The sequence below is a fragment of the Cryptotermes secundus genome, unplaced genomic scaffold, assembly GCF_002891405.2.
Source record: "Cryptotermes secundus unplaced genomic scaffold, Csec_1.0 scaffold407, whole genome shotgun sequence".
NCBI lineage: Eukaryota > Metazoa > Arthropoda > Insecta > Blattodea > Kalotermitidae > Cryptotermes > Cryptotermes secundus.
The window spans coordinates 5,588,169-5,601,764 of record NW_019741981.1 but is presented as its reverse complement, the minus strand read 5'-3'; the positions used below and the strand labels follow the sequence as shown (position 1 = coordinate 5,601,764).

The window sequence follows — 13,596 nt, the reverse complement described above, 5'->3', positions numbered from 1 at the left end:
GTTCATCTGTTCCGGTGTGTGGAAACCGTGGAAACGGAGGTAGGAACAGGTAGGAACGGGTAGAAAAGCTTGGTGCTGGAAGGAGCACGTGAGTTTAGGAAGCCGAAGCTGAACCGTGCGTGTAATTAACAGTCCAATGGTGGATATTTTCTTTTTGGTACGAAATATAAACTGATTACAGTAACTAAAATGACAGTCGTTTTTGTGACATGTTGGCATAGCGATCCGTTACGTTTGACATGATTTTTTAACGTCAGGCCGAAAAATGGCGAAGGTAGTTCAAGTTCTTAAAGTGGTGCGAAACAATTGGAAGAAGTCTCTTTTTATTTTTGCAGTTACATCTTACAGTGTGCAGTATGGGGTGGACAAATATAAGTAAGTATTTGGCTCTTATGAAATGCTCTCGTCATATAACCTCAATATGTTGACGTAAAAATTTGTTCCCCGTCTTTAATTTATTTTAAGTGAGTTTTCTTCTCCTTCCTCCCTCGTTGTTTGAGTCATGCGGAAGAGTTGGACGGATTTTCCGCGAAGTCAGGTCAACCCACAATCCATGAACTCCTTCCACGATAGCACTGGCTAGAATATTACAATGTTTATTTACTTATTTATTTCGTCTCTATAGATCATTGTTACATGATATAGGACAAGTCAGTTACTGTACATTGGCTGATTACAATAAGAGAATAAAGTTACAATACTTAAAATTGTTTACAATAGATTACAGTAGATTACAATAGTTAAGATTTCATATAGTGTAAGGTGGAATCCATATTAGGTCCCCTCGGCGCGTCGGCTTCCATATGTCCTATTGTACCTCTACTGGTGATAATGCTTATGGAGAATTTGATGGAATGAGCATTGGCAGGGGAAACCGAAGTACTCGGGTAAAACCTGTCCCAGCGCCACTTTGTCCATCACAAATCCCACTTGACTAGACCGCAGCGGTGGGAAGCCAGCAACTAACCGCTTAAGCTATGGCGCGTCCTTTGAGATAATATTGGTGAATTTGGTGATAGCACTGGTATAACGTTTCACTATAGACTCTACACTGCAACATCTCATTACATCTATTCTCCCTTCCTGGTGTAGCTTCTTGGTATCTGCAATCTCTCCAGAGCAGCCCATTCACGTACATCTCCGACTGTGTTATCTTCGTTGCTGGAAGTAAGAAAGGAAAACTGCGCGCTAGGGATTCCCAAAACCGATTATTCATGAATTATGTGATTATAATTGATTAGTGTTTGTCTCACACGAGAGAAACTCATCCACTTTATAAAAACAGTGATCGAGTAGGTAAGTTTTCAAAGCGTTTTTGAACTTATATAGTACCAGTATTTCTTAAATATATCATGGCAGATGATTTAGCAGTCGAAGTCCTACATTGTTAGAGATGTTCTTGCATAGACTTGTATTACATGGGACGATGTGCAGGTCGTCTACTCTGTATATGTATTTGCTTCCAGTGAGTTATATTTTCTGATACTTGCAGTCCCCCCCACCAAACTTATCATTGCCCAACTGTTAATATATGTAGAATCATTCTTGTTATCTGTCTTGGCATCACGACAGCAATTTCAGTGACATGCAGAAGTTGTGGATTTGTTGGAGATTGTATGTACGTGGGGAATCAGTACCTAGATATTCCTTCTTTTATGTTGGTGTGATTGGAGTGTTTATAATTGTTATTTTATATTGTGTTCTTGCTACATTAGTGTAAATTATACAGCATAAGGAAACTAAAAGGTCTTATATTCAGTTCTTTCCAGCTTATGCGAGGATACTGTGAAGAAGCACTGCGGTATGGAGAAATGCCAGTACTGAATGGCAGTAGACCTAGACAGATAACTGTCATTCTTAATCCTGTAGCTGATAAGAGGTATGTAATAAGCGAAGGGATGTATGTGTATGGAGTGCATATAAGAATTTGCTGCTCTGCTGAGATGTTTGGTTATTATGACAGTAGTATGCTGGACATTGTATATTGTCTGAAGTGTATTTGATATACACCACATTTCATGAGTTTACCATTCTACTGTCTTCAAGTGTCATACTGACATATTTTGTATGCTTTATTTATTCTTGTATAAGATGGTTGCATTATATTGTCTTGGGCAGAGGACTGAATGTTGTAGTTCTGCTTATGTTACTCTTTCATTTGATTGAAATCTCTGATAGCAGTCTTAAAAGAAAACAAATGATCTGTCAGGGTAATTGGGGCATGTGCTAGCATAGTTGGTTGAGGCACTATGCTACAAGCTGGAAGGTCAAGGGTTCGTGTCCCAATGAGGTGGATTTTTTCAATTGACCTAATCCTTCCAGCCGCACTATGGCCATGGTGTCAACTCAGCCTCTAACAGAAATGAGTACCAGGAATCTTTCTGGGGGGTAAAGGGCAGCCAGCACATAAGGCTGACAACCTTACCACCATCTGTGAGCCAACTGTCTAGAGAAAATGTAGGAGCCTCGACGTCTCACAACTCTATGGGCCTCTGCGGCCTGTTACAGGGATAGCTTTACCTTTACCTCTGTCAGTGTAATTAGAACCAATCACTTGAAGATGGAGTAGAGCCAGTTCCCCAAACATTATAATATGTGAGACATGTCTCAGTCAGTGAACAGTGTTTAAGATAATACAGGTCCTGAGTTTGATACCATCTCTTTCCATGGATCTTAAAATAAAATTAATAAAAAGTGTGTTGGTTTCAGCAGTCATGTTCTTGTGGGAGTGGTGTCCCTGTTGGGTAGTTGGTATCTCAGTGCCTGTTCACTGATGTTGTCTTTTGGCTGGCATTTCTTTTTGATTCTGTGTTCAAGTTATTTTTAGTTTAAGCTGAATTTCTTAATTCTTTTAGTATGTATTAATTTCTCATATGATTCATTAAACTGTATCCAGCAAACAGTATAAGCATTTTATTTTGGATGCTTGTATTTGTGATCCGGTCTAGAAAACTGAGATTAACGGCCATGGGGATCTGTTGTGCTGACCACGTGACACCCTCTGTCTGAAAAATGTTGCCACTAACTTCACAGACAAGCAGCAGTCGCTTGGTCGGTATATTTTGCTTGTGGACTAAGACTGCAGGGGTTTTTTTTGTGTGATTTCATTTGTCAGTATGCTGACTTCACACCCATAAAGAGTGTGAGTACTGTAATTTCTCATTATTCCTTTTAGTCTTCAAATTGTGCCAGGCATCTGATGGAGATGTTATTTGTTTATCAGCTTATGATAGAAGTTGCTATGCCTACATTCATCATAACCTATGTAAAGATATCTAAAACTTTAGTGGATACAGTTGATTCAGTGCCATTAAGTAGTCAACATTTGGTTTCTTTTTCTCTCTCCATCCAGAAAATCAAGAAAGAATTTTGATAAGTATTGTGCTCCTCTACTGCATTTGGCTGGAATCAGTGTTAATATTATACAGACTGAATTTGAAGGTCAAGCACGGGAACTGGTTGAATCGTTGGATGAGATTGTGGATACCATAGTTGTTGCTGGTGGAGATGGAACTGTATCTGAGGTGACAACCTTCTTTGCATAAATGGTAACCTCTGCTGCTTGGTTCTGTGCAGTAGGGTTCCCTGTGCCACTTTCAACATAAAGAAATGGTTCATAGAACTTGGTAGATTACGCACATAAACTGCATACCTTCTTTGCTTTCTCTCTTATAGATGGGACTCATGACTCCCCACCCCCACCAAATAAATACAGAGAATGATATTACCTTTTTTACCAGGTTAGAAAAGATAATTTTCTGTATGTGCAGGTATGAAATATTGCACTGATGTTCCGATTCCAGCAGTCAGATGACTGCTGGTTAATATATAACTGATTCATTAATTTATTTTTATAGTCGGCGATACTATGAAGTTTGTTTTTATAATTTTGCATGCTCACTGTGGATGTCAGAATTATATTATGTCACTTGAAACTAGCATTTTGTGTTTTAAATTGCTGCCTGTTCCTGAATTTGTGAGCCTTGTGTGCTGTATATTGCCACCTGTTCCTGAATTTGTGAGCCTTGTGTGCTTGCCCAGCAGTTATATTTTCTGAGCCAGCTGACATTTCACTTTCCCCTTCTCTGCCTACCTAGAAGTTTATCCTCCTTACCCTTTCCATTTGCCTGTTGGTTTTTACCTGTATGGCCATATTGGAGCCCACAGGGGAGCTGTGCTTCCATTTTTTCTCGGCCTCATGTGTTGAACTGTCCTCCAGGGGTGTTGTTGGTTTATTTCTGTGGATTAACCAGCCCTATTTCCCTGCTTTACCTAACTATTAGTCTGTGGTTAATTGTTATGCTTTTATCTGTATCTTTTAATGACCCTAGTCCATATTATTTGCTGGTTGTATAAGCAAGGAAATCCCACACAAAGATCAGTGTTTGTAGTTCAACCATGCATGTTATCGACCATAATTATTGTTTATATTTTACTTATTTTTTTGTAATAAATATCCAGTGGGTTCTGTTGCTGTTCTGTTTACAGATTCATTTCTGTTCATCAGGACAGTCCTACATAGTTGTCAGAGGTGAAAGGGAGGTGGATGGGAATAGGTGGCAGTTTCCTTTATTTCATCCCTCTCTGCCTCTCTCTTGAAAGGTTTTGTGAAAATTTAAATGTTATTCTTTTGTGAGCAAATGTAGCAATGATAGGATCACAGGTGCTTCAACAGCATGGTTATGTGAGCAAGTATAATGCAGTTACAGAGTCGTGAGTGACTTGCAGGTCGTGAGTGAGTGAGAGAGAGTTAATATCTATAGTCTGATCTTCATGATCAGTCAGTGTCTGTCATTACATTGCATGCAAAATTTTTCCATCAAACTACTGAATTAGACCCATTATATAACTTGCCACTGCTGGTAATTATTACAGGGTGAATAACCTTTCAGGCTGTGACTGGCTTGTTGCGTCGAGCTGATGGAGATCTCGCGGTACAGAGGAAGTTTCCAATAGGTATCTTGCCACTGGGACGAACCAATACTGTTGCTACATCTTTATTTTTTGACTCAGCTAAGGTGAAAATGATGGCTAAGGCTACAATGGGAGTCATTCAGGAAATTACTAAACCCATTGATGTAATCAAAATTGAAGTCCTTGAAGTGAGTATTGCAAGAATTCATATTTTGCCTGTCATCATACAGTTTCTCTTACTGTATATGTATGTGTGTTTATACTGTGTCACTACAGTCTACATTAAATTCTGCTTGCATGCTTTATTCTCCCATTGGACTGATACGTTCTCTCCATTGTCTTGGTAGATTACTAAGGGCAGCACCATTGAAGGTTTTGCCATGACTGTAGCTAGTTCAGGATGTGTCAGCAGAATTTTAAACTCTTTAATTTTTGCTCCATTTGGTCCTGAAGTAGCAATTGTTTGGGACATCTGAATGGAGATTTATTGAACATGCATATATTTTTATATAGTGCCAACTTCTGAATTGAGCAACATTGGAAAATGCATTTAACCACATATTGTTTTTGGTGACCCATACGAAGAGCACTGGTGAGCAACATACAAGCCATGGGTTATGTATGTATGTAATGTACATTTCATGAGTTTATTCTCATAATTTCATCTTGAATATTATTTATATGTTTGCCTAATGTCTCAGTGTATGGTTTTTCTTTTCTTCCGAGTTGCTTGGCACACTTTGCGAAGCAAGTTACTGTAATACTGTGCAATAATGGTTACACCATGTGGAAGAAAATCAATATGATCACTCCCTTTGAATCCCAAAACACACTTTCCATGATTTTGTCTGCTGATGGCTCTGTTCTGAATTTTTTGGGTGGTGGCGATTCCTTGTGATGCCATTTCATGCTGGACCACTTCGGCTCTGGAGTGAAGTAGTGCACACATGTTTTGTCATAGGCTCCAGGAATATTTTCCTTCAGTTCAAACAGTTGCAGATGTGCAGCAGACACAGCAGTATGCTGTACCTTCTGGTCGAACATTAACATCAGTGGGATCCAATGAGTGTACACTTTCTTGAAAACTAGGTGTTCATAGATAATTGTTTCAACACTTCCAACACTTATACCACTGTTTAAATCAATATCTCTTGCTGTAATTCATGTGCTTCCAAAAATCAGCTCCTTGACATGGTGAATGGTCACATGGCATACAGATGCAGTAGGTTTGAGTCTTCATTACAGCCTTCAGAAAGCTTACTGTAACAACTGTAGCCATTTGCATATGACAGGATCTCTTCCCTACTGGTTCATTTAACCTACAAAGAGCTTATGCTGGTTTCAGTTTCTCTTTCACTAGAAATTTGATGAAACAGTGCGTTTCTGCATTAGGAATAACAAGGTCTGACACTGTCTTATACTACCTCTTAATGTGTAGAAGCAGGGCACATGGCCATGTACCAGGCAGTGAATGCTGTATTCCCACCAGCTGTCCCTAAGAGAGTTTTATTTTTCTGATACCTATATCTGCAGGAAAAAATAAGTGAGGTTAACCTTGAATCACCCTGATATATTCAGCTGAGGTTATACAGAGTGACAGATTATAGAATTGGTGACATAAGAGTTAGACTGATTATGCTGAAATATTTTGTCACTTTAGTCAGGTGGTCAGGCCATGACTTCTACTGTGCCCTTCCCAGTTCATGATTGATAACCTTGCCTTTATATGATGCCCTTGATAAAAATTCATTAAATATAGGGTGTCCAGATGAAAGGTATCCAAAATAACAAATGAATATCTCGGAAACTGATTGTTATACACATATCCAGTCTGTGTCATCAGAAATGAAAACTCTGAAAGTTTTCTTCATGCCCAGCTTATGCACATGCATCAGCTGGTGACCTTTGGTGAGGTCAGTAACAATGTCGATACCATAGGAACAGGTTTAATGCACGTTGTGGCTAGCAGAGTTGCAATCTCTTACAGCTGTTCAGCATCATATTAGAACACAATATGGATGTCAGCCTGCTACATGGAAAAGCTTTCCATTCTGGGACAACAAACTGAGGACTGCAGGTGGTCTGTTGCATGTAGAATATCCTGGGAAGACATGGACTTCAGAAGAAAATGTCAGTTGCATTAGTGAGCCATCCCAGTGAAGTCTTGGAAAATCAATTTGTGCTGCTAGCTTGCAGTTACACATTCCATGTTCAATAGTGCACAATGTGCTACACAAAAGGCTCCACCTAAGAGTGTACAGGATTCAGATGATTCCTGCACTAAAACCAAGTGACCAAGTAGCATGCACAAACTTCACTGTGGACATGCTAGCAAGAATTGACGCATCACACAATTTCCTCTGTCAAGTATGCTTCTTGGATGAGGTGACATTCCGTGTCAGTGGCATTGTAAACAGGTACAACTGCAGGATTTGGGGCAGTCAGAATCCACATGTCACATGTGAGTTGGAGAAAGGCAGCCCCAAAGTGAATGTGTGGGCAGGCTTAATGCACAGCAAATTGCTTGGAGTGTTTTTCTTTTCGGAAAAGACCATGACTGGACATTTGTACTTGGACATGCTGGAGCTGTATGTGCTGGCCCAATTACCATCTCAAACTATCCTCCAACAGGATGGGATGCCACCACATTTCTGCCACCATGTTAGGAATCACCTGGACAGAGAAATGGCTGGGAGATGGATCAGCAGAGATGGATCAATCGCTTGGCTTCCTAGGTCACCAGATTTAACCCCATTGGATTCTTTCTTGTGTGGTTATGTGAAGAACATTGTCTACCAGGTTAAGATCAACAACCTTCAACACCTGAAAGTTCGCATAAGGGACACTGTGGCTATGGTAACACCAAACATGCTTCAAGCAATGTAGAACAAGGTTAAATATTGTCTGGATATTTATTGTACCACCAGGAGAGTGCACATTGAAATTTATTGACAAAGTTATATACTTAAAAAAAATCTTTGATAGGTTCCCTTTGTAATGGTGTAACCCATAAATGTGTATAAGAAATGCTTTTTGTGATATACAAGTAATTATTTTATTTTGGATACCTTTCATCTGGGCACCATGTAGTTCAAGAAACAAACAGTAACATGTTGTTCTGTTACCAGACAGAAGATGAACTTCCTGGCAAACCTGTGTACTGTTTGGGGGGCATCCAGTGGGGTGCCTATCGTGATGCCTATGCAAAGAAAGATAAATACTGGTACTGGGGAATGTTGCGTTCATATGTAACTTACATCTTCATGGGGCTGAAGAGTGAGGAAAGTGGTGTATCATGGCAGTGTAAGGGTCATCTCAGCTATATTCTACCATGCAAGGGCTGCTCCAAATGTGTTCAGGCAGTTGAAAATGACAAGTCAGCACATCGCTGGTGGCATGTATTCGTTCAGAGACAAGTCACAGACCCAGGTAACACTGATGTTGTCATTAGCTTAATCCTTTGGCATTTCCACCAGGGTGACAAAGCCTTTTCAATTTTCTGTCTTCCCATAAGTTCTCCTTGTATCCTTGGATTCATTCTTTCCATACTCTGTATTTTATACATTTTGCAGACTTGGTACCCTCATCTTCTCCTTGGTCTCCCTAGAGGTCATTTGACATTTTAATTTTTTCCCAGAGGATCCTAATGTAGTGTACTTATAACACATGACCATACCAGTGTATCTTTAATTTTACCAACTTCTTTTGCTGTGCTTCAGCATGTGCAGCTAGTATCTTCCATTACATTACTGTTGTCATTGTCTTATTTAAATTTTCAATCTGAATACTTTTTTGAAGGAATTTTGCTTAGTCTTTAGTACAGTAGTATGTACATAGTACCAGTGAGCCACTGTTTTACATTTGTCACCTAGCATTCTATGTGAAAAGGTTTCACAAGGACTGGTTCTTTGTGATGGCCCCCCAGATTATGTTTTCTTCCCTTCTAAATGTAGGTGGACACTGGGCCAGCCCTGTATATATAGCAGACAGTGGACATTATCCAGTGGAAACTCCAATGATTTGCTTTTTTTAACATGTTCAGATCCATGGTTGTAAACCTCAGATGTTATTTTTCCTCTATGGTCTTGAATTTCTCATGTTGAAAGATAAACATTACAGGAGAGCTCACTGAAATACTGATGTTACAATGCTCATAAACATACTGCAGCTGTAGTGGTATATATACATTAACTTTACACGCGGTAGCATAGTTGGTTGAGGGGCTATGCTACAAACTGGAAGATTGCGGGTTCAAGTCCCGATGAGGTCATTGGATTTCTTCAATTGACCCAATCCTTCCAGCTGCACTATGGCCCTGGGGTCGACTCAGCCTCTAACAGAAATGAGTACCAGGAATTAATTAAATAATTTTCCTGGGAAGTAAAGCGTGGCCAGTGTGTAAGGCTGACAGCTTTGCTGCCATCTTTGAGCCGATTGTCTAAATAATGTGGGACCCTCAACATCTCACAACCCTATGGGCCTGGTACAGGGATAGTTCTCCTTTAGTTTAGGGGATTCCAGAAGCTATGTGCTTTTTCTTTTTGCCTGAAGATGGAGGTACGGGCAGCCTTCAGAAAGTTGTACATTCTATTTGTATCTGCTGCAGTGTCCAAAGGAAATGTCTAGCAGTAAGTGCTAAGAAAATTGTCTTGCAAGGCAAACTCTACCTCAGTTTTATATTTATTTAAGAATCTAGAGACTTGGTGTTCATTAAATATCTCTTTCTTACAGTTTCAAAGGATTACAGTAAAGTGATCAATGAACACTGTGGATCAAAGTTGGAACAAGATTTTTCAACAGTTGATATGTCTCTGACAACTGCAAATGTTTGTCCTAATTGCATCAGAGATGGAGACCCACATATCCAGGTAGCAATAGGTAGGGAGTTCATCTTACAATCTTACCCTTATTAACACACTGCAGAGATAACATTTTCATGCATGTTAAAATTATTTTCTCCTAATTATTGTTATCTCTGTTATATCGCTGTAGAATGCTATAACATTTTTGGACAATAAAGGAAGAGGTGAACTGTCTATTTTAATATTGTGGCATGTAGACCTGTTGCTAGGTAATGACCATGAAATGAGCAACTACAACAGCCATTCCTAATAGCCCATAAACAGCAACAAATGAATGGTGTTTTCTGCATGGTCTGTGCTGATGGCTGCACATGCAGCAGTAAAATACATCATGCACCACTAAGCAAAGATCATGCTGCAACAGAGGAATGGTGTTTTCTGTGTCGTCCATGCTGATATGTTATAAACAGGAGAGTTACTGAGGAGTTGGTTGGTGAATGACTGAGTTAGTAAGTTAGTGAAGAGTTTGTTGGAGAGTTATGGAGGAGTGAGTGAGTGAGAGGACTGCTTTGGTACACTCATTGTAAGCTGTTGCTTTAGTAGCTGGTAGCTGAGGCTGGGAACAGTTTGGAGATCCAAAGGAAGGGGAACGTCCACTGTTGGAAGCCATTAACAGAAGAGTGGTCGAGACATAGCAGGCCAAAAAGACTTGAGTGTGTGCTCTCATGAACTGTAAAGCATGTGAATTAGTGAAATGATTATAATTACTTGTAGTCACTGATTTGTGAAATTTAAGTAAATCCAATTACCAGTCCAAACTCTGTCTATAGTCACTCCATTCACATGACAGTATTGATCTTTATGAGTGCCTGGAAGTTCTGTTTTCAACTGAAACCTGATACACATGTATAGCAAATGGTCTATGTTTGTAAGATGGCTTTTTACATTACTACAGCGTACTACTGCAATTAAATTCAATTTTGATCAGAATGTGTGTGGATAAAGAGTATGGAAATAGAAGGAAAAGGGGTCTTGCTTTCATTAAATATAAAGATTGATTTCAGCTTTAAGATATATATGTCCTCTGGAGTGACTGTGCTAGGCATGGAAGATAGGTGTCTACCTAAATTTGCATTGTAATGAATGTATAAGGGAGAGTCTGTAAATAGGTCACAAATGGAAGTAAAACAGCTGTAATGGACATAATACGTTTTATATATGTATCACTAGGTAGCAGCACAGTCCAACTTAATGACAGTCTGTGTAACAGACATGCATGTGCATGTTCAGAGGCTGGTTTCAGTAGTCAAAATGGTGACCATGCTTGAGATGTATACCACCAAAGAGCTGAATTCTATTGTACGTTTTTTTGGGCAAAAGGACTCAATGCAAAGGATATTCATAAAGAAATGTTTACTGTGGGAAGTGTTTGTCGTGTAAAGTGAGTGATTCACAACTGGGTGGAGGTCGTGGTAAATGTTTCGCTGATGACAGAGATTGAAGCAGAGATGTAGAAGTGGCCAAGACAACAGTCAAGAGACTTCTAGGCTGTAGGTTTTAGTGCACTGGCAAAGCGGTGGGACAAGTGTATCAATGTTGGTGGAGGATATTTTGAGAAATAAAATGTTTTCCCGGGTTCGAATATCACATGTTTTATATTTTATATCAATTTGTGACCTATTTACTGACTCTGCATCATATTAAATACTGATCACCAGCTTATCCCTCCTGTTGCTCATGGATACATGGAAAAATTTTTAAGAAAACAATTTGCATAATAAATCTTAACTCTACAACTAAACCACGTATGTAGAATATCCGAAGATGAGGAGAAGAATGTCCAAGAGAGATTAATATGAACGCCAGCTTCTTATCACCATTATGAAAAAACAACCTGTTTTTTCACAACATATCCAGCAACAAGTTTATAATGGCCATTCTTTTTATACTAATACATTGTTGTTACTTTCATTGACTCTACTAATATCAGAGCTACTATTACTACCATCACACATATTTGTATAAGCAGTTCCTTGTTAACTGTCATCACATGCACACGTTACTATGCAATCATTCAACTTGACTTGGATCAATTATAGTGTTGGTATTTCTGTTCCTATATGCCCTCTGAACAGAAAATACTGGAACTGCTATGAGTTCATAGTATCTGTGAAAGATCTGATATTTTTTTTTAATGGCTCTTCCAGCCCATTAAAGGCCCAAGCCTCTTATTCAGTTCCGTAATCATTTTTCACAGACTGTAGGACTCCTTGGACGAGTGATCAGACCATCGCAAGGCTACTACCTAAACACAGGACTATACTGTCAGAGAATAAATGCATACACACACCAAACATCCATTTCCTGAGTGGGGTTCGAACCCGTGATCCCAGTGTCCGAGCGAGTGAAGGCTCTGTTATTATTATAACACTAAGGCTGTGCCATAGCTCAAGAAGTTAGTCGCTGCTTCCCACTGCGGCGGCCCGGGTTCATTCCTGCGTCTGGTCAAGTGGGATTTGTGGTGGACAAAGTGGCGCTGGGGTGGGTTTTCTCCAAGTACTTCAGTTTCCCCTGGCAATCTTCATTCCACCAAATTCTCCATCATCATAATCACCCAGGGCAGGTACAATAGGCAAATCAGTGGCCGCTGTGCCAAGTGGACCCAGGTGGGCTCCAGCCCCCACTAAGTGAATTAAAAAATTATAACACTAGGCATCCACTGATAATATTAGTTAAGAAATGTATAAACCTGGTTCCAGAACACAATAATGTGATTTTGTCCTCACCATGTTAATTATATCATTCACTGGTTGGCCTGCAGTTTGATGGTGTTGAAAATTATGTGTTTCTTCTACCAGTACTCTACAAATACTACATTTCTGAGCTCTCTCACATGAAGAATATCTCCAGTTTGTTTGCAGGTATTAATACACATACACTCCTAGATAAATGTCTGGCTATCTACTCTGGCCATCAACTTCTCTTCAGTCTGGGGTTTAAGCCAATGCAATGTGCAAGTGGCCAATTTTGTTGAAATTTTTATGTTAACCTCTCACTGTTACTGGTTGTTTGGTTTGCAACACCAAGTTAAGAATTATCCCTTATGTAGAGGAACAACTGTAATGCTCAGTTGGCTGAAGTGGCTTTTATTTCTTTTAAACTTTCTTTCCAGTAGTTGCTGTTTAATGTACTGAGATATATATCTTTTAACAGCATGCTTATATGTCAGCATTTTTTACAGCTATCAACTAATGACATCTGTGAAGAAGTAATGAATTACTAGCTTGCAACTCTGTTGTGCTCCCAGTAGCTGCTAGAGCCAAAGCAGTGAAAAACTACCTTCCTGCAATGATGTGTTTATTTTTAAAACCCTTTGTAATGAGAGAAAATGACAGTGAACCAAAAGTAGCAATACAGTTTATCCAATTTCACAGTGGTATACTGGGGTATCATACAGATGTTGATGCAGATAGTTTCATTATTGACCCAGTGTTATTTTTACTGTAGTATTTTGGGCACCCAGCTTTTTTAAATTCATACAGTTGCATTCTCTTGTAATTTCACTAATTAAACAATACCATGCACACAATTACACAGTGTATATTTACAGTTAAAATTAATTTGAACAGTAATTAGTTTTAATGGGAAATATATGTTGTGTGACTGCACACACTGTTTAATTTATCCAGCGTTTTTAGTTAACACTATTCATTTCCAGGTCCCCCATCTGTAAGTTTCCCAGGCTTTGTATGGGAAGGATGGAGAAGGAAGTATGGGAAAGCACCAAGAACTGAACAAGTATTGCAGGCTAGAGAACTGGAAATTAGGCCAGTGCTGAAGAACAATTCAGAGGTAAGATTGTTTCAGCAGAGAAGTGTGT

At 39.3% G+C, this 13,596-nt stretch overlaps 1 protein-coding gene across 3 annotated transcripts in view; it reads left to right on the top strand.

The window, feature by feature from the left end:
- Positions 1 to 22: 22 nt before the first annotated feature.
- The window catches only part of LOC111872912 (acylglycerol kinase, mitochondrial), a 21,185-nt gene continuing 7,611 nt past the window's right edge, over positions 23 to 13,596 (top strand). For 2 of the 3 annotated variants that reach the window (XM_023867192.2, XM_023867191.2), the window contains exons 1-7: positions 23 to 375; positions 1,760 to 1,879; positions 3,353 to 3,524; positions 4,893 to 5,102; positions 8,043 to 8,343; positions 9,646 to 9,792; positions 13,435 to 13,568. In XM_023867192.2, the coding sequence (XP_023722960.1) occupies positions 266 to 375; positions 1,760 to 1,879; positions 3,353 to 3,524; positions 4,893 to 5,102; positions 8,043 to 8,343; positions 9,646 to 9,792; positions 13,435 to 13,568 (1,194 nt within the window). In that variant the 5' untranslated portion in view covers positions 23 to 265. The remainder of the gene's footprint in view (positions 376 to 1,759; positions 1,880 to 3,352; positions 3,525 to 4,892; positions 5,103 to 8,042; positions 8,344 to 9,645; positions 9,793 to 13,434; positions 13,569 to 13,596) is intronic. The other variant, XM_023867193.2, reaches the window with a different exon arrangement.